Source organism: Oryzias melastigma, linkage group LG8, assembly GCF_002922805.2.
Source record: "Oryzias melastigma strain HK-1 linkage group LG8, ASM292280v2, whole genome shotgun sequence".
Taxonomy (NCBI): Eukaryota; Metazoa; Chordata; class Actinopteri; order Beloniformes; family Adrianichthyidae; genus Oryzias; species Oryzias melastigma.
Genome location: NC_050519.1, coordinates 21924003 through 21947826, shown reverse-complemented (window position 1 = coordinate 21947826; position 23824 = coordinate 21924003). Strand labels below are relative to the sequence as shown.

General features: G+C 41.4%; 1 protein-coding gene across 15 annotated transcripts in view; it reads right to left on the bottom strand.

Annotated features, from left to right (window-relative positions):
- Positions 1-739: 739 nt before the first annotated feature.
- nfixb (nuclear factor I/Xb) overlaps positions 740-23824 on the bottom strand; it is a 196884-nt gene continuing 173799 nt past the window's right edge. For 13 of the 15 annotated variants that reach the window (XM_036213369.1, XM_036213371.1, XM_036213368.1 and 10 more), the window contains 4 exons: positions 14903-15069; positions 11568-11715; positions 8908-8999; positions 740-2307 (listed from right to left, as the gene is read on the bottom strand). In XM_036213369.1, the coding sequence (XP_036069262.1) occupies positions 2293-2307; positions 8908-8999; positions 11568-11715; positions 14903-15069 (422 nt within the window). In that variant the 3' untranslated portion in view covers positions 740-2292. The remainder of the gene's footprint in view (positions 2308-8907; positions 9000-11567; positions 11716-14902; positions 15070-23824) is intronic. The other 2 variants (XM_024271641.2, XM_024271639.2) reach the window with 1 other exon arrangement.

Below are 23824 nucleotides of genomic sequence, written 5' to 3'. Positions count from 1 at the left end.
ACGGCGCAGCCGCGCCTGCTCTTGGAGCGGGGGCTCGTCCGGGAGTGTAAACAAAACGGTAAACTGACGGGAGGCAGAAAGAAGAGCTTCCTCATCCTCAGCAACCTTCCCTCCTCGCTCCTTCACCCAATCCAGCTGCCACTCGCCACAACTCCGGCCTCACACCACAAGCAAGTTCTACGTTTTAGCATCGCCTGATTCCTCTGATTGTCAAAACCAAAATCTGGGGTTTTGTTTCTCCTGCATTACTACAGGCACCAACAAGAATGAAACCACGTGTGTAGAAATGACATCTGAGTAGTAATTTAGTCCGAATTTACAAAGTTTGAACCAAAGGATCTTAAAGTGCAGTACCACTCATGACCACTAACTGATAGCTAAAACAGTAATTATTTTCAATTATCCTTGCGTAAACAAATTTTAATGAGTTCTGTGCTTTTGCAGAGTCAGAATTCCGTAATGTGTGAAATATAAAATACTGTCAAAGGAAGTTTTACCTTTTTTCTTTACGTTTTCTTTTTAGCTTATTACAAGGTCTGTGGAGGATCTGCAGAGTAACATTTGACTGAAGTTTTAAATAATTTGAAGGAATCTCTGTATGCAAGGGGTAAGGCTCAAAAATGTTTACTGGATGTCAAAAACCAACATCATTTTGAAAGGAAAGTTACTTGAAAATTGGCTTAGAACAGCAAAAAGAAAAATAAAAAATGTATAAAAATAACAAATATGGCATTCATCCTGAAGCTGCTTTTGTCAGTCATTTATTGGGCCGTGGTTAGAGGAGGACACACTGGTCAATGTTATGAATTTAAAATTAGCTTTGAAGTTTTAGTCAAAAATTTCAAATGTAGAAGTTTTAAAATGCAGTTTTTAGTTATGATATCTCCTGGTTGTGAAATGGTGCCTTACAATCTTCACTTGGTGGAAGGCTTCTTTTATGATCAAACGATGAGCCAATCAGATCTGTGCGAGTGGATGGAACCAAATGTAGATTTTTTTCTGGTTATACAAATCTCTTTGACTTTTTCCTCTTGAAATGTTGCTGTGATTCACTTTTTATGTGGCAAAAATACACCAAAATAGACAAAAAACCAAAGAGGGTTTGTGAGTTCTACCATATCTGGGTTGACCGCTGCTGCTTTTTCTCTTTAAGGTGCTATCATACAAATGCAAAACAATTACAAAATAGTACAGGAGTAAATTCAAATAAGAGTTAAACACAAAGAACAAAAAAAAGAAAGAAAAAGTCAGCCTGTGTCGATGAAGATTACAGAAGGGGAAAGCTGATGCATGTTTGTGTATTTCTAGGGCATGTTAGTACTGAGTGGTACAGTTCGGTTTTTAAATGGGCAAATGTGTACCGTTCTGCCCCCTGGTGGTGGGCAGTTAATTTGAAATTGTCTGCTTTTTTCTTCTTTTTTTTTTTTTACAAAAAAAAACTTTCAAAAAAACTCAAAACAGAAATAGTTGAACTTTTTTGAATGCACTCCACTGCAGTAACAGCACGAAAACACACTAAACACTTGTGACAGTGGAGCGCCCCCTTCTGACCCAAACTGGACCACTCAGTGGAAATGCCACAACACGGGGGCCGAACCTCTAATGTGATGGGAGCTTTCGAAGGATCCTCAGAGGAGGACATGTGAAGGCTTCTCGGACCTTCAGGCGTTTACCTGCCATGCCTCGTAGGTAAATAGTGCACATCGATACGATTAGTGTTAACTGATTCAGCTTGTAGTGCAACCTCTCATCATAGATATGTTTTGGCATGGTCTCTTTAGTAGTAGGGCGGGAGTCCGGAAACGTCGGCCAATTGGAATTTCTCCGGCAGATCTTGGAGGTTTCCAATCGTTTTGTGTGACTGTGGTTTCAATACTGACGGGTTTTTTTAACTTGCTGATTCCCTGGCCAAACAATGCATCCTTTCAAAGAAGGAAAAGTGGAGCATCCTCTCGTTCCTCTCGCTGGTTATGCTGGTTAGAGGAGACCCGCTTTGCCACTTTTCCCTCAGCATCCCTGTCCTTCCACTCGTCTCTCCATCCGTGCGTCTTTCTCCTCATCGTGGCTCCTCCCCCCTGACCCTGCAGACCAGCGGCTCCACCAGAAGCGGCGTGCTGCTGGGATTTGCTGCCTGGTTGTGTGAGACGGGTGAGGCGGACAGTCAGGGCGGGTCGTTGGAGGACATTTCATGTCATCCTGTAGGGTGGTTTCTGTGTTTCTTTTTTTTCTCCTTTTTTTTCATTTCTGATTGTAACGAAAGCATTCTACTTGCTGGTTGGAGCACAGATCTTGTCAGAGGAACCAAGACTGAAAAGGGAAAGAGAGAAACGATTTTGTTAGTTTCAGAGCCTGTTTGGGCTTGTGCTTTTATTACTCTGTATTGCGCCCATCACAAGTTGGAGAATTCTTTAAGCTTTAGTCATGGAGGCTGGAGGGGATTTCCTGGAGGGTCGTAGAGAGGAGCGGCCACACCTTTGTGTTTTGCAGTTCCCTTGAGGGTCGCTGCCTCAAAGTTCTCCTATGACAACTATTTATTTAAAAAAACATTCCAAGTAGTGATTAAACTGTGATTATAATGTTTTTAACCAAAATCCCACAACCTAAATGTCTTAAAAAGTCATTTTTCATGTTGATCTGAAGCCTCTGTTTCCAAAATCCCCTCTGAGGGGGCGTGGCTTTTTGTGCTCCGCCCCTGATCCCTCTCCTGTCTGATTATGACAGCTCTGTCTCTCGCTAGTGTAAATCTTCACCGCTGCTACATAAAAACATCCATCAATCTGGGTAATGTCCAGCCGTATGGTTCTGATCCGGATGTCAGCTGGACGAGGAAGTGAAGATCTTCATGGACAGAACTTCCTCCAAAATCCTGATTCTTTCTCCTTCCAGTTCACCAAAGACTCTTTTAGCTAATTCTCCAATGTTTATTGACTGTGATCAATACATCAATCATTGGTTTCTCAGAGTTCTTGATAAAATAATCAAAGCTAACATCAAAATGCTCTTTCATTGATTTACAATCCTTTCCAACTGCGGTCAAATGAGCCGCCGTTCACATTTCCGTGGTCACATCAAGAAGCTCCGTGGAGTCTGGTGGAGATTTTCCAGCGTTCTCAGTCCTGCTACCGTAAGTATTGGATGAAACTCACACCAAAAATCCAGTGATGCTGATTTGACCACAGAAATGTGAACGGCGGCTCATTTGACTGCAGTCAATGTGAAGATACCATCTTCTCTTCTCCAGAACCTGAACTAGACACTAGGAACAGATGAGGGTTTAGTGCATGTGCAGCAGAGCTGTTGATGGAAAGAAGATCATTCATTCAAACAGAGTCTGTCCAAGACAGTTTGATTGACAGATTTAAAAGGAGAAAAACGAAATGATTTCTAATTACATTTGTTCTCTTTCATAAGAAAAATGAAACAGTTATGTTAAAAACTCGAAAAACAGGATTTTCATCAGAGGAGGACTTTAAGGGATGTTGTGAGAATGGGACATACCATTGTCGTGTGCATGGTGGTAAATGTATATGTAGGTAATCAGTCATGTAGGGTCACATGACAAATACCAGGTTCAGATGTGTCCAGCCAATTATAACATGCCAGAGCTATTGGAAAACATGCAGGAAGGTGGCTCTCGAGGACCAGAGTTCCCTACCCCTGCAGTAACAGGATCTATATATCATTGGTTTTTAAAAGTAAAACAAACAGAAAAAATAAAAATTAAAAATGACTATTTTATATAATGATCATTTTATAAACTATTATAGAGAAACAGATACATTCTTCGTTTTCCCATTAAAGTATTAAATGGAAAACAGGCGAAGAACTTAAAAATCCAATATTTTAAGATTTCTGACGCCAAACTATTTCCGCTCCACCCATAATGAACGTTCAAATTAATTTTCTAAGAGTTCCTCTTTGCATATTCTCTTCAACCCGTGATCGAACACTGTTTGCTTCATTTTTGACTTTTTTCTAAAATCAAAAATGATTTGTTTTACTACAAAAGTTTAGAAATTGAGTAACAAATTTTTATTTTTAGTTTTAATTTGAAAAACGAATGATACGCGGATATTTCCTGTTTTTTTCTATTTTTTCATGTTTTTTTATGAAGCTCCACGAAAGCACAGACAACTACCAGGGGGCAGAACTAGTTTTAGGAGCAAAAGAATACTTTCACAGGTGAGCAGGAGAAGTCACAGGAGCGGAAGAATACTCTGAGCGCGGAGAAGAGGTTTTAGGAGTAGAGAAGCATGCGTGGAGACTGCGCCCATGGAACGTTAATTGCATGCGTGGAGTTTGATATACGCGCATGGGAGACTTTTGGGGGAATTTGGACACAACCTGAGAGAAAAAGTTGGACGCAAAATCAAAGATATGACGAAAGCAAGATGAGGCACTACGCATCTAAATATGTTTGTGCTGCAGTTGCAAAAATATTTTTTAAAGACAAAAAAAAGTTTACAAGCACAAAAATATTTTTTGCAAGCAAAAAAAAAGCTTTTTGAAAGCAAATATTAAATATTTTAATTAACAAATTATGTTTTTTTTTTTCCTTAACACTTTACATTTGTCCCTGCAAAATTTTGATCTCAAAACTCTGCCTTTTGCTTGCAATACGGTGGTTCAGAAATCACTCCATAGACCTACACTGTGTCAGTTTGCAATTGCACTGAGGCATTTCCAGCAGAACGTCTGACCCCAAGTTCTTTTGCTGTGAGAGTCCAAGTTTAAATAACTGTTTTTCGCTTGGCGCAATGTTTTTGTTTTTGACCTTTATCTTAATATTTTAAATGAGCTGAAATGATTAAACATGGCAGCATCTCTGCAGGCTGATGGGAAGCCCAAAGCAAAAAAAGGAAAATGGACACTGTCTTCTGCTGGGTTTACTTCAGAAAAGCTGCAGACTGTACGGATGTTTTGATTTGCTTCACGGTTGTGGGCCAGACTCCATTGCTGGAATGCCCAGAAGCAGCAACAGCGAGACCCCAAAGGCAGATCTGACCCTGTCCAGTGAACCTGAAATGACTTCCCGCTGTGTTCGGTTCTGCAGCGTCCTCCTGTAACAGGAATCTGACAGAACAGAGAGTCTGTGCGTTTCAGTGGAAACTGCTTTTGGCCAGGCAGTAAATGGCTCATTATGACCGTGAAGCAGCAGGGGGTGGCAGTCTGGCGCTCTCCGTCACTTTCGGCATCTCCGTGTCGGTGCCTTCCACTCAGCATGGGCGGAGGGCAGAGCAGGGTCAGCGCCGCTGCTGTTGGCCGCCCCGATCGGCCTGCAGGCTCTGGCTCTGCTGTGCCAACATTCTGGAAGTCGAGCCTTGGAAACTGCTCTGCTCCTCCAAAGGAAGAGGCCTTTTGTTTTGTTTGACTCTAACAGGTTGCATGAATAACACCCGGCCCCTCCTCCTCTCGCCTCCTGGCTTCCTCTGTTACCCCACTCCTACTCCCCCCGGGCATGGTCTCAGTGGGCCTGGGCATTGTAACTTCTCCCCTCTTAGTTACTCTCTGTCCTTGTGTGTACGCTCCCACAAACACACACAATCCATCCATCCATCCCGCGTGAACACTCCCACTAAATCCTTGGCAGCAGACGGTGACCACCCTCTTTTCTTTCCTGCCCCCTCTGGAGCAAACGCGTCTCAAATTCAAGATAGACTGGCTATGACATCATGTCTGGTTACTGGGGGTAACCAGACAGGCTGGGATGTGACTCCGCTTTGGGTCAAAAGTGTTTATCTGCTGCTATCCGACAATCCTTTTCCTTTTTTCCTGCACTCTTGGTATCTAACTGCATCTTTAGTTTGGCTGCGGTTCCCATCTCTTGCCACTAGAGGGCACAACAAGCCCACTCTTTCAAATAAAACCCATCTACACCTGTTAGTAATCTGTAATTGTTTGTTTTATTTAAGGGCCATTAAAGAAAATTAGCAATATATATATATATTCATATATATGCATAGATTTAGTCTTAAATATGCAAAGGTTTTGCAGGAAAATCTAATCCAAGATGTCTCTAAAGTTTGGGTGTAAACATGAGGCGTTTTCTTCTAGAGTATAAAATTAAATGAAATTTGCAAAAGAATGAAAAAGTGAGAGCAAAAGGATGGTGTGAAACCAATGCAAATGCAGGAATGGCAGGAGAGGCAAAGCTAGAGAAATGAGGGAGGGGATCCTTGCTGCGCTCTCAGATGGTTTCCATGTGTCGAGGAGTGGTGCTGAGCTGGCTCCAGGCGGGTGTGGTTAGACGCTAATAGGAAAAGTGCTCGTGATAATGGAGGAGGCCCGAGAAGGAGGTGCGGGGTGGCAAACGAGAGAACAATAAAAGTGGGAAAGCCAGAGAGATGGCCACAGCGAAAGGAAAAGGTTCGCCGGTGAGAGGAAAGGTAGCATGACGGGAACGGCGCAGAAACATAAGAGAGCCTGAAGGGTGGGCTCCATGTGCGCCACATAAACATTGGAGCACATATGGTGAACCACACATACAGTAAAATACAGATGTGAAAATGCGCAGATTGATGACTTGTAGGTTGGTGAGCACAGAGAGGCGGAGTAAACCCAGAAACCTGGGATTTTGGGGCGGTTGTAGCTTAGCTGATGAGACTCTGGAAAAGACCTCCAGCCTACACAGTGTTCAAGTTGACACACTAAGGTTAAAGTTAGGGTAAGGGTTTGGGGTTAAGGCCTAGGGCTAGACGAAGGATTTAGACCCCTTTGGGATACAAATTGGCCAGTGCATGGTTTATCCCAAGGTGGGTATCACTATTTCACCCCTGTGTTTTGTTGGAAGGTATGTTTACGGGCCCGCCTCAGGGGTTTGGAAAGGAGGCAGAGGTTGGGGTTTAAGGTAAGGGCCTACGGTTAGAGGTTATAAAGTAGGGTTTAAGGCTATGACTTAGGGTTAGGGTTAGGGTGAGGGATTTGGATTCAATAAAAGCGGGGCGGTGGATGGTGCAAGGCAGTATGCACCATCCCACGACTCCTTTTTCTCTTCTGTTAGAATGTCCCTTTACAGACGCTCCACACTGGTTAAGGTTAGTGGCTAGGGTTCAGGCAAAGGATTTGGGCTTCCTTCGTCAGAAGTTGTGTGGTAAACGGTTTATCCCAAGGTGGGTATCACTATTTATTCCTTTGTTTTGTTGGAAGGTATGTTTACGGACCCGCTTACAGGTTTGTAGAGGGGGTAGAGGTTGGGGTTCAAGGTTAAGTCCTACGGTTAGGAGTTACAGAGTAGGGTTTAAGGTTAAGACTAGGGCTGTAACGAGTATCCGGGTGGTCGGGTATTCGCGATCTGCTCCCAAAATTTTGAGTACGGATATTCGCGACGTCCAAGATCGCTGATTCGCGATCTTTATAAATGTAGTAAATTGTAGCAAAAGATGATCAAAATATCAATTGGGGACAATGCATTTTTTTTCTGAAATGCAGATTAATGTCGGATTTTAAGTTTACGAACTAAAATAAAGCCGAAAGAGCCGCGGTACTTCCACCGGAAGTAAACACATCGTCCTGACGGTGAAGCTTCCGGTTTTCAAAGTAAAACTAGCGAGAGCTTTTTTCCGTTCAAAAACTGAGACTGAAGTTCTGCTCACAGACATAACTTCTGAAAAAAATAATTAGCTTTAGAATCGGAGCTTTAGCTCCAGTGTTTACATTATTTTGGTTATGATACCTCTTCAACATTTGACGCAATTAGCGAAACTCCAGCTTATTCTGAAGAAACAGCCTCGCCCTGCTGAAAGGTGAATGTAATCAACGTGAATCAGCTGCTGCGGAAAAAAAGACTTTTCATTGGAGCTCTGCAACAATATGTTATGCTTAGAACATAAAATATTGAAGAACTTTGAAGATAAAAAACTGTGTAGAACATTTTTAGGTTTGGTTGTTAAATGACCCAAAATCAAAGTGATTTTTATCCTTTTTATGTTTTTTTACTGCTGAACCAGAAGATTGAAAAACAAAAAAACTATATAATGACAAAAAATGTATTTGTATCTGAATCTTTGTGCTTTTTTTTATCAGTTTAGTTTATTCTGATCACCTGTTCTAAATAAAGGTATAAATGATGATTGAATACAAATAATTTCAATTTTCATCCATCTAGTAAATAGACATACGCATAGCAATAAACATTATAATATAAAGTAAGAATCGTGGTTCAACTCGTGAATCGAATCGGATCGCCACCTAAGTGATGATCCACAGCCCTAGTTAAGACCTATGGTTAGAGGTTATAGAGTAAGGTTTAAGGTTAAGACCTATGGTTAGAGGTTATAGAGTAAGGTTTAAGGTTAAGACCTATGGTTAGAGGTTATAGGGTAAGGTTTAAGTTTAAGACCTACGGTTAGAGGTTATAGAGTAAGGTTTAAGGTTAAGACCTACGGTTGGAGGTTATAGAGTAAGGTTTAAGGTTAAGACCTATGGTTGGAGGTTATAGAGTAAGGTTTAAGGTTAAGACCTACGGTTGGAGGTTATAGAGTAAGGTTAAGACCTATGATTAGAGGTTATAGAGTAAGGTTTAAGGTTAAGACCTATGGTTAGAGGTTATAGAGTAAGGTTTAAGGTTAAGACCTATGATTAGAGGTTATAGAGTAAGGTTTAAGGTTAAGACCTACGGATAGAGGTTATAGAGTAAGGTTTAAGGTTAAGACCTTAAACCTTAAACCTAAGGCTAGGGGTTATAGGTCAGGGTTTAAGGTAAAGGTAGAATGTTAGGGGCTAGAGTTCCGTCCTTTTTCAATAAAAGTTGGATGGTGCACGATCCATTGATAAGGTCGGATTTCACTACTTCTCCCTCTTTTCTGTTGGAAGGTTTGTTAGGGTTAGGCCCTCCTTAAGCACGTTCAAAAGAAACAAGAATTGATCAGTTATGCACTACAAAGACACACCTCGTCAGTGTTTCCTTACCTGTGTCTGCTGCGGGATGTTCAGAAAGTTGTTGTCCCGTGTTCCGATGCCGACAAACCTGTTGGGAGCTGTGGCGCCTGGCGTGGAGTATGCTAAGAAAACAGAACAACGACAGTGACTACTTAGTGAGTGAGCACTGCAGCTCATTTCGGTTTAAGTTTTACACTTTGAGGTCAAACGATTCTCAGATTCTTTCTGTCCAGTCGCTTACCCTTTTAAAGTACTCTCACATTTGAGTAGGTTTGTTGGTAGATGTTCTTAAGATATTAGAAAAGTTATTTAAAAACAACTGACTGAAAAGGAATCAGAGAACCCATTCTCCCTGCAAATGACCTGGATCAGGTGTGATCAGTTGATCAGAAAGTGGACCTGCTGGATCCACATGTTCAGATATCTTGGAAACTGCAACGTCTCAGGTACAAAACTCTTCCTCTAAACGTAACTTCAAATGTCACAGTCATGTCAGTAGCCTCTGAAGCTGTTTAAATATTAGAAAAGTCTCTGAAAGAGCGCTCCTCTCGGATAACAGGCTCGCTTTTGGGGGACTCGGGCTGCATTCCATCCATTCATGCTGGAAAGGTTTGACCTGCAGGCTGGAAATTCAAGCTTGACTTAAGAAATAAAGATGGCCGACACTTGCACCAAAGCAGAAAATGGCTTCTACTGTCACCGGTTTTGAGTTAGCTTAGTCGCAGTAACGTTTGTTCTAGCCGTATGTGTTTTTATATACGTACATGTTGTAAATAAGGTGGAAGTTACAGATTTTGTTTATAAACGTATAGCATGTTGCAAACAGGTTTTAAGTAACTGAGAACGCAGGTAAAGTCTAACTATCTTTTAACTCTGACTCTTTGGTCTTGCTTAATGTGCCTCAGGCTTGCTTAATATTCACACCACCCTCTGCAAAGCTTGCTCTAGCGACCATTTCCTATAAAACGTCTATGTAAGTCTACGTGTTGCTATGCTAGTTTCTCTACGTACAAAATATACATCCATTGAACACAAATTGAAAGTTGAACCTGGTCATACTTTGACCAATCAGGATCTCGTATTTAGTAATGACGTATGGATGGCACCCCCTTTAATTCATGTAAGTACCAACTGTTTGAAAAACTAACAAGGAGGAGAAATTTATAACTGCAGTTTGTGCACAGACGGGATCCTATGACACCAAGTCTCTCGAGATAGAGCTGTGAGATTTGCATCACTTTGACTTTCCGTACATTGACTCTTGTAACTGTAGGCGGCAGACATGCGCTAGTAAACAGTAGAATACAAAAAGAATAGAAGAAACCCCTCCCTACTTGTCCAGTGTGAACACCGTGGGCGCTCTTGATCGCCTGTCAAATAACCGGAGTGAAAATAGTTCAGTGCGCCTTTTCACATAAGTTTGAACATAGACTATTCATTGACAGTATGCCATATAATGCCTCACAGTCCGCTGCGCACTATGGTGGGGAATATAAGGTAAAGGTGTTAGTGTCTTCCTGAGAAGATTCTCGCAAATTCCCAATAAAAAAAAAACATTAAGTGACGATTCAAAAGACAACTGAATTTTTCAGATTTGATTAAAGTTTTAAGGTATATATATATATATGTTCAGTAAACAGACTCTAACTTTATGTTTATATCTGTCAAATTTAAACTTGTTTGTGTTTCTTCGAAACTACCGCTACCACTTCACCATAAAACAGCGCATATCAAAGTACTGAATTACTGCTAATGAGTTAATTTAGAAAAAAAAGCAGGAGCTCCAAATAGGAGGTGTAACATTAAGGTCATCAAACCTTTTGAGAACATTTGCTCTGATCTAGTATTCAAACTTAGATCTCTCAAAGTGATTAAAGGCGGGTAATCAGCCCTGCTGGAAGTCATCAAGCGCACCAGAACCCCGACGCTGAGCGTCAGTCTGGTCGTTCGAAACCCATGAGCATCAAAGTCTGACAAATTTAGGGCAGTTGGAGCTACCCCACGGGGTTTGGGGAGGCAGACTTGATCGAATGTGGGTCTGTTTACGTTCAGGAAAGGGAGGAGGACAGGAATGAAAGACGAGCAGGAAGATACGGTGCATCTCCATGTTTTTTTTAAGGAATTGGAATAACATACAAAAGACATGAAAGACTTTCAGACGCTGACTGGGGATAAGATGAAAAACATTAACTTTAGAGAAGAGCTGAAATCCAACAAAAAAGTGCTCCATCCAGTGCCCCTTCGGTTACCGGTCAGACAGATGAGTCCATGCGGGACGTCGCTTGCTTACCTTGAAAACCCTGCTCTTCCTCTCAAATGTTAACCCAAGAAAAAAGCATTCCACTAAAGTCAGGGAGAACGGCTTGGAAGGAAAAATGCTCCACAGATAAGTCAGAAGCCATGGAAAGTCATGGGGGCCTAACACAGAGCCATGCGGACCTCCACAGAGGTGCATCGTCTCGGACCTTTGGACCTGTGGGGGGTCTTCCTGTCTTCCTCCTGTACTCTGACTTCTGTAGCCGTTTGATGGGGAAGGGGAGTGAGATGCTTGATACACAATGAAGGCACAAGTCGGAGAGGGAACAATGACACGGGTCGGTTCACTGGGGGGGTTCAGGGGGGGTTCGGATTGTGACTTTTCTTTTGTGTGTTGGTTTTACTTAGAGGACGGTCTCTGCGGGGTCACTTACACGGAGATGCGGGCGAGGAGAGTCCGCCGTCAGGGGGCGTGCTGTTGGGTTTAGAGTCGGGCATGGGGAGGGGCACTGGGCGGGCCACTGGGGGAGGTGGAGGCAGCAAGAAGGAGCCTGGCATTTTGCTCTGGCCGCTCCCGTTTGGCTGCAGACAACACAAATAGGGTCAGGAGGGCGACATGCGACAGTCCGTGGACACGGAATGGAAACGGGACGTGGCTCGCAAAGCCAGTCCAACAAAAATGTCCATGAGGGACGAAAGGAGTGGGGAGCGATGGTGGGAGGGAGGAGTGAAGGGGACAAACAACTAAAGAGATGATGTATGTGGACGGCATTGGTCATGGAGGGGTGAAAAACAACCAAGGACTGGTTGGGAGTGGGACTCAGAGCTGAGGGCTCCTCAGGGGTGGTTCCTCCCAGGTGAAGTAGGTGTGGAAGAGCAAATCATTGGACTGTGTTCATCCAGCGTATGAGGAGAAATCAAAACCATGAGAGAACACTCGTCTACACAACCACAACACCACCAACAGTACCAGCACCAAACAGCCAAACTCCAACTAAAATCTGAACAGCTAGAGATGGAAGCAGGCACACGATGGCACAACATGGCGTGCTGTGACTTATTCACTTTTGCACTGATGGCAGCAACTTCTGAGGGGTTGGGTGGAGCAAAAAGCAAAAGTAAAAAGAGAGGCGAGGAAAATCAGGGTTTGAAACAGGAAACGGCAAAAATGACACAGACAGAGACGATGCAGAGGTTTCTAGACTAAAGCGCTGCCTGGCTGCGTGTCGGTGTGGGTGCACGACTGGAAATCTGCAGCGGACACATCCCATTATTTTAAGCATCTGCTTAAAATAATGATACAAACTGTGACCCTTTTAAAGAGCAGTTAAAGCGGACCACTAAATAGTAATGAAGGCATTGACTGTATTTGAGAACTGGACTGAGTGACCCCTCTCCCATGGCGTTGCAAACAGGAAGTGGTTCCAAGAAGCCAAAGTTCTATAAACGTCTATAAAGAAACAAATAGCTTTTACTCCGTCATTATATTAGTCAGAATAACCATCCATTTGAACATGTCCTTGCTAAAACAAATTTTTAAATATTTTTTTCTTTTACTGCAAGTTACAGACGACTCGGTAAGGGTGTTCTCAAGTCTAACGTTCAAATCGTTCAATAGAGTTCAGTGGTAGGGGTGTGGCCTTCCAAGAAGCTCACTCCTGATTGGCAAGAGTGGTTGCCATAGAAACAATTACTCCACCTGATTTGGACCAACCACTGTTTACTAGGGTTGGGCACCGAAATTCGGTTCTAAGTAGGAACCGGTACGACTTAGGCGGTTCTAATGGAACCAAAAGAAATTCCTGCATTTGGTTTCAGTGAAGGTCTATCTGTCATGTCGATCACTTCTAGTCCAATCATTTTGCTTTTCCTGCGATAGTGGGCGGGCTCATGTGAAACCGCTGACGAGGCACGAAATTCTGGTTTCCTCCGAGCCTCTAATCCGAGAGAAATGCCCTCCGTTTCCTCAAATTCGGCATGTTCCCGGATGTCACCTGTCCCCAACCCTCGTGAATTGGGGGGGGGGATTACTGTACACCACATTCTTACTTTGATGTGTTTGTAAACACGGTGCACTGACTTCATAGAATATGAAAAGACTAAAGAAAAAGCTTCAGGCACTCTGCGCCCGTTTGTTGCTGTTCTGCTTTGGATTTGAGAAGAGGTAAGCATTATTTTTATCACTAAAACACCGAGATCGGCACCGAATAGGAACCGCTTTGGCACCGCAACTGAATAAAATCCAATCGGTGCCCAACCTGCTGCCTACTGATGTTGTCTGGCTCTAACGCGGACGCGCCTGAATCAGAAAAAATTGTGACTGAATTGACTTTATATCGTTGGAACTGTAAATAAATAATTTTCAATGGATGATGTCACACTCACTAGGTCCAGAACTCATAAACAGTCAAGGATCAAAAGTCAACATTTTAAAAATCCATATAACTTTTTTTTTAAAAAAGACTTACAAATGAAAACAAGAATTTTTAAGATCATGTTTCACCTTAAAGCAGGAGTGGGCAAACTACAGCCCCCCCAAACTGGATTAGATTAGATATAGAAAATCCTTAAATTCTAGAGTGTCCTAGATGTAATGCTTGAAGATTTGTTGTATTTCCGATGTTTGTGTGTGTTTTTCGAGTCAGACAGCATTTTTCTGATCATTCAAACATCACATGAACAGGGCATTTCTGTAAGTTTGCATTTTTCCCTGAGGAACATCAACCTATAGGTGCAAAATGAGAGGAAAAGCCACACATTTTTAAACATAATCTAAAATATGTGCTGTTTTCAAGTATTTTTCAATCAAATTATAGCCAGATTCCATGTTTTTCTTTTTTCTTTCTTATGAAAGGGATTACAAAAACACTCCTCGCATCTACTTATGGTCCGGCCTTTCTGTCAAATACTAGATCCCTTTGTGGCCCACCTCTGCCTTAAGGTAAAGCAGAAGGAACGCGCTCCAAAGTCGGTTCTTTGGTCCCACTGAGAGCACCTCTGAACAAATCTGAGAGCTAATAAACATCTAATGGAGCAATAAAGGTTCAAAACAGCTTTACACGCACCTGTTTTTAGTATTAAGTTAGACTTTTAACATGATATTCAATACAAAATTTCACTTTCCTGAAACCAGCCTCAAGTGGTCATTTGAGGAACTGCAATTTTCTGTACTTTCTGGTTGATGAATCATTTTGAAACAGAATCTGGATGCTTCAAAAACTGTAATACTTATCATTCATCAGCTTGTATATTTCTTTAGATTCTGTGAAAGGTAACGCCGGAGAGGAGCTGAGCTTTCAAACAAAACACTGAGTAGAGTAGTTTTATTTTGAAAGAGTTTCCTCTGCTTCTGCCTTCAGTGGGACCAGAGCTTCATAAAACTGCAAATGTATCCAAAACCTTTCATTTGCAATTAAATGTATACATTTCAATGAAATAATCTTTAAATTTATCAGCTTTTCATGTGATGTCTCTATCTATTATACATTCTAATTTAAAATGTCAAAAATGTATCTCCTTTCTTGTTCAATCTTCCTATAAATTGTGGCCTTCCAGTATTATAATATTTGCTTTTTACTGTTTGCTGTAACTTTGAACCCATAAACAAGTTTGACCTTTGTGGTTTAAATAATTGGAACTTTGATACAGAACTCAAAATTACAATAATTCATCGGATGATTTCTTCAGACATCATAGGGAGACGTTTTATCAGATATTTTCACTACTTAAAGGAGTTAAAAAAGCATATATATTGTCTTTAGAGTCCTACCTGTCCGCCGGCCTGCCCCGAGCCGTCAGTACAGACGAACTGCACGAATTCCTTCAGGGGATCCTGGTGGTGGTAGCGGATGGTGGGGTGGGTGAAGTAGGGGCTGGACTGCTGGATGATGGAGGGAGACGGGAAGTGCAAGGCTGAGGCTGAAGCACGAGGACTCCCTAAAACAAACACAAAGGTTTTTGTGAGAAACGCATAGAGACACGAAAAGGTGAGGAAACAGGCAAAGCTCTAAAAAGAAGGAGATGGATCAGGTGATACATGAATAAAAGAGAGAATGGAGCATCTGGAAACGGATACAGAAGCCATCAATGGAAGGAGGTTGGTGTTAAGTCATGTGACTACTGCCTTAAACATGAACCCAATCCACTGCGAGACGAGAGAAGTCCAAGCGACGTTTTGTTGGATGCCCCATTTTGGCCCGCCAAGAGAGCAACTCCTTCCCAACGTCTACAGAACATCTAGAGCACATATGCCAAAGTCAAGGCCCGGGGGCCGGATCCGACCCTCCAGATCATTCTATTTTATTGTTACTAATGGTCCGATGTTATCTTGCACTTATTTTTAACTTGTATAGTTTTGACAAAATATTTTTTTATGGAGAGTAAAATATTGAAAGCTATTTAAGGTTTAAGTTGATTTATTCTGGAATAATATTCCTGCTTTTTTATTATTCAGAATTATGTTAAAAAGTTACGGTTTGAAAACTTGTTATTCTGATAGCTTTTTGGACTATTTTGGCATTTACTACGATTGTTTAGGCTGCTTTGGAGTATAGCTACTATTTCAGCTACTTGCTAGCAGTTTTGGCTAGTTTAGGCTTTTTTAAAAGATTTTTTAGGCTGTTTCGGAGTTCAGCTAATATTTACATTCTAGCTGTTTTTGCTAATTTAGGTTTTTTCAGTTTTTTAGGATACTTTGAAGTTTAGCTATTTTTCTGACACATACTAGCAGTTTTGACTAACCTAGGTTTTTGTTTTTTTAAAATAATTTGGTATTTAGCTAATATTTTAGTTGGCTATCAGCTTCAGCGTTTTCATCTATCAATTTCAGCATCTTCAGCGGCCAAATTCAGCTTACAGCATTCACACTAGCATTATTGCAGGTAATGCTATATATCTAGTTCTTAATTATGTTAAAATGCTATGCTTTTAAAGTTTTTAAAATGTAGTTTAAGTGTTTATCCTGTTCGGCCCGAGACCTAAGGTGTGGTTTGGATTTATGCGATTGAGTTTGACACCCCTGATCTAGAGACCTCTGTGTCTTTAAATGAGGACGTCTAGTCAACATTGTATGGAGACTTCCTGTAGACACTGTTTATGTTGATATCATCCGTCACAGACTCTCCAGCATCAAACCCGAGGGGTGGCCAGACCGCTCCACTGGACGTCCCATATCAAGCTAACACTCCACCACACTGAAGTATAAAACGCAGATATTCAACACTTTATGCTACGGTCACAAACACAACTGCCACCGTACGATGGCGAGGCATCGGCAGAATCTGCAAGATTTCGTGCCGCTGCCCGATTTTTTTTAACATCATTGGTCATGAATTAAGACAGTCAGACGTGGGGGATGACGAGAGGGAGGGGGTATCTGGGTCGCCGGCCGGTAGCAGCTCTGATTGGACGATGTGTAAATATCTCTGGACGACCATCAACGGCTCAGTAGTCTATAAAAAAAAGAGAGCCATTCTGCACTATTGGTCATTCACAACTCAGATTCTGAGCACACATTAATATTTGGTCAATTTACAAATGTAAACTTTTTTGGACGATATATTTACCAAGAAAGTACAATGTTTTGTATTCTTCTCAGCATCAACCAAAATGTGTCAGTGTGCAGGTCTCGGAGTCGCTGTGGTTCTATCAACGACATTACGAGTTCTGTGCAGCATCAATGTGGTCTCCTCGTTTGGACCCACAATGGCCGGGAGCGCCAGATTGATGTCTGGTCATCACCACATTTCAACAGCTGTACGATTTCTAACAATCGGATGGTGGCAGTGGGATGGCAGCACAGGGACAGGGGGGTGGCAGTCAGAAATCGGCCGATCATCTGACAATTTTTGTGGACTCTGGAGACCAGTCAATAATCGCGTTGCTGCCTTCCTGCTGTCCACAGTGCAACCTCCAAATGTACCCAGGTGGCCACTGACCTAAGTCAAAAAACCAAACGGTCACCTTTTATTTTTAGTTTCTTTTGAAAACCTCCACAGCCACTGCGTGGCGTGTAAAAAATGCGACTGCTGCTTCACGATTACGAATGCTGCCGCACAGCCACCTGCCGAATATACTGAAAAACTTGCGTTTAAGTCACCATGCTGTGGGATTTTGGGATTTGTGACTCTAGTCTTGTGTTAGTAAAGAAACACGTTACCTGACAAAAGTATCCGAAGCTGATATCCATATCAACACTTCATGTTAGTAATGTGTTGCACGTCAGAGTAAAGTCGCTACGCAAAGCTTAGAATCAGCTTATTCACATTGACCTCATGGTTGAAGAGTTACCCTGGGGTCACACTGCATCCAGTCTGGTCTGAACACCGTAGGCTATGGATGGCTGCGGTCGTGCTGCAGCCACGGGCTCTGCTGTCGACCTCGACAGACTCTGAACTCACGAAGGTTCATGCGATAACCTGCCAAGTGGTAAACAAACCCTCAATCCGCCGTGACTTTGGGTTATATTCACAACACTTCTTTTTCTGCGTGACTCGTTCCGTTGGTAAGCAAGGAAATATAGGCCTAAATACACCAACTCATTCTCATCCCCAATTCATCCCGTTTTGACGATTGGTTAAGGATCCTTCAGCGTCACTTTTTGACGTTTTGTCCCAACTCGCTGTTTTTTGACGTGCTGACTGTTTGTAAAATCAAGGGACACAGTACTGGATGCACACTGGTCCTCGGGACGCATCCAGTACCAGTACCCCAACCTTAACCCGGTACTGGTTCATATCCAGTACAGGTGTGCTATGCATCATGTACTGGACTGGTTCTGGTCTGCAGGCTGGAAGTCGGGGACCTGTGATTTAATGGGAACAGCCAGCATGCCAAAAAAACGACGAGTTGGAAAAACCCAAACGTCAAAAAGTTTGTATGAATGTATGTTTATGTCAACCAAGTATTAGCATTAGCCGTCCTATGGGAAATTCCATTAAACGGGGTCCTTAACCAAACGTCAATATGTGACCTGAGGCTACATATTTAGGTTAGCATATTCAGAGGTTAGCCCCTGGATCAAACTTGAGCAGAGATCTCCGGGTCTTCGGCATGAAAGGACAATAGAATATGGTTCACTTATACAGACGGGCTTTATTTGACTATAGCATAGCATTACACCTCACAAAGTGTTATTTTAAAAAATATATTGTTACAAGAGTTTGGAAAATTCCTGCCTGTGAGTTTATAAAGATGTTCATTTAGTCAGGAATGTACGTTTATGTCAACCAAGTGTTAGCATTAGCCGTCCTATGGGAAATTCCATTAAACGTTAGTTCTAAATGGATTTATATCTTTTATGAATCGATTATTGATATATTAAGCTTAAACTGATTGATTGTAACGGTTGCACTGCGAGGCTGGGGATGTAGTTCAAAAAAGCTCGTTGTTTAAGTGTCGCTGGTGACATCTCAGATGTTAAAGAGTTGAAAAAGGTCGACGTGATTTTCAAAAAATTCCTTTTGTTCATGTTTAACTTCACATTAATGTCAAAGTGTTCAAACAGTGGGACTAGTTTAGCTACCTGATGTAAGATAAAGATGTCAGACGTCTGATCTTTGCGACATGCAGACACACAACTTCAGTCCACGAAGCAAAAAGGCATCAGTGGAACGGCACACTCTGGGTTGAAAGATGCTCTTCATTTTGAATCCGACCCAAAAAGCTTGAACATTTGAGCCTTAAATTAGCTGCTCTTAATGCTGCACTGTGGGTGTGAGTCACCGCCGCTCATGGATGTTGGCATTCATATAGCAAATCCCTTCTTTTTTTTTTTTTTCTCTTCTGAGACGTGTTGTTTCAGGGCCGGCACTAATCTGTAGGTTCACTGAAATCTGATGTTTGCAGCTTAATATCTTTAAATATAAACGTGGTGGTGGAAACAGATCCAAACTAAGAGAGTTTGATTTAAAGTGATGAACGCGGGGCTTTGCGTGAGCATTTGGTAGAACAAACAAAGCCGTGTGTCAGACCTACAGCCTCACTAAATCTCCTTGATTTGTATTAGGAGCCCGTTCTCCGCTGAGCCGTGCCAGCCCGACGCCCATCCATCCAGACCTCCAGCTGCCCGCGCTGCTCTGCCAACGTCCCTCCATCCTTTACATTTTGTGTAAGTGTTCTTCATTAGGGAGCCGGCTCTGCTGCCTCCCCCCCACGTCACCACCCGCCCCTGATGCAGGCGAGAGGCGATGCCTCTGAGCGCCGCAGCACCCTCGCCGCCTGTGCCAGGCTGCCTGCTCCCGAGCGGAGCTGTCACCCTCTTCTATAGCCCCATAGTAATCCCATTAGACACTGGGTGGAGGCCAACTGCAGGAGGTATGGGGGTGGTGTGAGAGGGGGAAAGGTGGCTGGGATGTAGGACAAAAAGGAGAAAAGGGAATCCCTGCATCTCCTCACACTTCTACAATTCATTTAACTGTCATTTCTGGCTATTTATTGTTTCTTTAACCCAAAGTTCATTTTTTTGTTGTTTCCTGACTATTTCAGAATTTAAACATGATCCTTAAATCATGTGGACTCATTCAGCATCTGCCTGTTTAACGGATTGAATGGACTGCAAAGGCTAATCTAATGATTTCTACATGTTTCATATGAAAAAAAGAGTTCAAAGAGATGTAAAAATTAACTTTTGCTTTAATGCAGGGATGTCAAACTCAATCACAAATCCAAAACAGACCTTAGGTTCCGGGTTGAACAGGATAAACATTTATTGAACACAAAAAAAATAATTTTTTAACATGTCCATTACGTTTTTAACTTAACTATGAACTAGATATAAAACATTACCTGTGATAATGCTAGTGTGAATGCTGTAAGCTGAATTTGGCTGCTGAAGATGATAGTGCGGATAGCTGAAGATGCTGAAATTGATAGCTGAAAGCGCTGAAGCTGATAGTCAGCTAAAATATGATCTAAATGGCAAATTAGCCTAAAAACGTAAAAGGAAAAAATAGTCTAGTCAAAACAGCTAGCATGTAGCTGAAAAAAATTGCTAAATTTCAAAATATCTTAAAAAACTGAAAAAGCCAAAATTAACCAAAACAGCTAGCATGCAAATGTTAGCCTAACTCCAAAACATAAAAGAAAAACTTAAAGAGAAAATCCTAAATTAGCCGAAACATTATACAAAACAAATATTAGCTAAACTCCAAAACAGCCTAAAAACCTAAAAAAAAGCATAAAAAAGTCTTAGTAAATACCAAAATTGTCCAAAAATCTAGCAGAACGGCTAGCTTTTAAAACCGTAAACTTTAAAATATTGAAAGTTATTTAAGGTTTAAGTTGATTTATTCTGGAATAATATCCCTGCATGTTTTTATCATTCATAATTAAGTTTAAAAAGTTACGGTTTTAAAGTTTTAAAAATTGGCCTTTAGCTTAGCTAATATTTCAGCTACATGCTAGTTGTTTTGACTCATTTAGGGCTATTTTAAAAGTTTTTCAGGCTGTTTTGGAGTTAGGCTAATTGACAATGGTTGAACACATTCATTGTACAACCTTATCACTAATATTTACATGCTAGCTCTTTAGGCTATTAAGGCTATTTTATTATTTATATTTCGTAAGCCACATGCTAGCTGTTTTCGTTAAGCTAGGTTTTTTTTTGTTTTGTTTTTTTCGTTTTTCAGGCTAATTTGGCATATAGCTAATATTTTAGTAGGCTATCAGCTTCAGTATTTATAGCTATCAGCTTCAGTGTTTTTAGCTATCAATTTCAGCATCTTCAGCTATCAGCACTAGCATCTTCAGTGGCCAAATTCAGCTTACAGCATTCACACTAGCATTATCGCAGGTAATGCTACATATATAGCTTTTCAAGTTTTAAAAATGTAGTGTTCAATAAATGTTTATCCTGTTCGCCCCGTGACCTAAGGTGTGTTTTGGATTTTGGCCCCTTGTGCGATTGAGTTTGACACCCTGATCTAGATGAGCATTTAGTCAATAGTAATTTTCAAAAGTTTTCTTAAATTTGACATAATGGAAACGTTCTAATGGTTGTAAAAACAATAATAGTGTAGATTGGATTTCTTTAGGATTGATTATGATGTAGTTATTAATTCAAACTTTTTTGTTTTTCTGACATTTAACAAAAAAATTTGAAGTAGAATTTCTCATCACACTCCTATTTTCTTTCATCAAATATGAAACCAAATTAAATGTCTTTAAAACATTATTAGAGATCTTGTACAAATGTGGAATATTATGATTTTTCTTTGTTTTAACCACTCTATCAGCTTTAATGAGAGCTGTTGAACTAGTTTGAGGGTTCTCTCTAAAAGTGGATTTTAGTGATCTGAATTAAAAGAAAAGAATCTACTAGATTGAGAATGAGCCTAGAATCAACCAAAACAGGAAACAGGACATTTTATCACATTGTGATTTTGGTCATTCTAGAAAGATATTTTATTTTGTAGGAAATGTTCTAATTCACCTACTATAGAAGATCAAGTTTACTCTCACACTGAGGAGAAAAGAACTTCAAACTTCAACTTTCAGTAGTTTTCCTAAAGTTCCCACAATGACAGATGTGACTCCAGTTCCACCAAAGCCCTGATCGCTCTGGCCCAACAACGCCGCGGCTGCCTACAAACACGCCGCCCTCCAAACAGACGTGACCGCAGCGAGGACGGGACGTGTGTGAGCGCTGACATGCTTAAGCGCTCGCTGCAGCTTGAGCTCTGGAGGCGTGGCTCTGCCGCAGCCGCAGAGGAGAGGCCAACGACATGCTGCTTGACTTTTTCGCCCCACAGCTGCTCGGTGGCTTTAAACACTTTGATGAAACGCGGCGACTAAAAGCGTGAGGAAGTCAGAGAGCCGGTTTCAGTGACGTGGTGAGAAAAAAGCCCCTTCAATGGATGATTTCTACATGAAGACTATTTGGTTTGTGGATTTTTGCTACTTTAAATTAAAACACAGTTTTCGACTTCCAATATATCTAAGACTCAAAGTTGATCATTTAATTGTTTGAAAACAAGTCTTGAGCACCAGTGGTCTCCTGTTGTCCTTTTGGGGACTAACTATTGACTGTATATGAGAACTGGAGCAAGTCACCAAAAGAAAATTAAATCAATTAAGTCGACATTTTTTCACATTATGGGCACCGCGATGTTGGAACCAGAAATCATCAGTAAGCAGTGATTGGTCCAAGTCGGTCTGAGTCAACGTTTCCATGGAAACCAACTTCCACCAATCAGGAATGAGCTTGTTGGATGGCCACGCCCCTACCACTTTAAATAGACTCAATCAAACATCATTCAAACATTCAACGTGAGACCACCCACTTTTGTAGAGGTATCTGATTGGTCAGTTTATCACTTGAAAAACTTTCACACTAAAAAAAAATAAAAAAAGAGAATTATGAAGAACATGAAAAGACTAATTAATCAGATCAGGACTGGTTATTCTAAAAAAACAGAAGGACTGAGTAATAGTTGTTTATCTCTACAGAATTTTATGGGATTTTAGCTTCTTGGAGCCACCAAGTACTTCCTGCTTGGAACGTCATGGGGGAGGGGCCACTCGGTCCACTTCTCATATACAGTCAGTGGGAGCCACATGGGGACTCCGAGGCAGAAAAGGCATCAAAAACGCCACAAAAATTTAGATTTAGGCAACAAACCAGACACAGAATGTGGATTTAGATTTGAAAAAATGTTGAAATAAAAGTTCAATCTAAGCCACCAAAAGCTTAGAAATTTATTTTGAAGGAAGCCCCATAAATTGGTTCACAAGTTTATAATTGAAACTTTGCGCTGTCTTACTATTACCTGTTTTAAATAAGGCTTCATGTGTGCTCATGGAGGCTGGTCACGAAAGACAATAGACTATAATAATGGAAGATAAACATCTTAGCGTTTGTTTTACAGCTTTGTGGCGGGATGTGTTTTACGAGAACACCCTGTTCACTCTCCCACAGTTCCACATTCATGCTTAGAAGTCACTGAGTTCAGCCGCAGATCCACCTGCGGATCCGTCAGGTTTAAATCATTGAGTGTACATGAGTACTGGACTGAGCGACCCCTCTCCCTGGTTTTCCAAACAGGAAGTACCTGCCTAGAACTGCATACTTCTAAAGAGAAATAAACAGCTATTATTCAGTCTTTCTGATAGTCAGAATACCCATTCTTGCTCTGATACCTTTTTTTTTTTACATGTTCTTGATAATTCAAACTGTTTTTTCTTTACTATAATTTTTAGTGGACTTACACAAGCCTCTCTCCTGATTGGTCAGGGTGGTTGCCATAGAAACGTTGACTTAAACCGACTCATCGGCAAAACGGCGAATGAGTTCACTTAATTTGGTTTGAGCTGGACGTAAACCATTTTGTATGGGTGATGTCACACTCACTCTGTCCAGTTCTTTCTTACAGTCAATGGTGTAAACCTGCAAGTTCCTTTAGCTGATCCACCTCTGAGGTCAGACACTCAGAAGAAGGTTTTTCGTGCTTGATGTGGATGACGGAAAACACTGACCCAAACCTCTTCACAACAGCTGAGGCTGCTCCAGGCCCGAGGCAACACTGTCGGTAACCATGGTTACCAGCTGGAGTGACCATTCAAAAGAATCCCTAGTCATTAAGCAAATGTCAGATCTGTAGTAAATCTAGATGCGAAGAACAAAAACTGAAACAAAAAAAGTAAATTTTCCTTGGACTTTCTGCTCTCCAAAGAACTTTATTGAGGAAAGAAACGA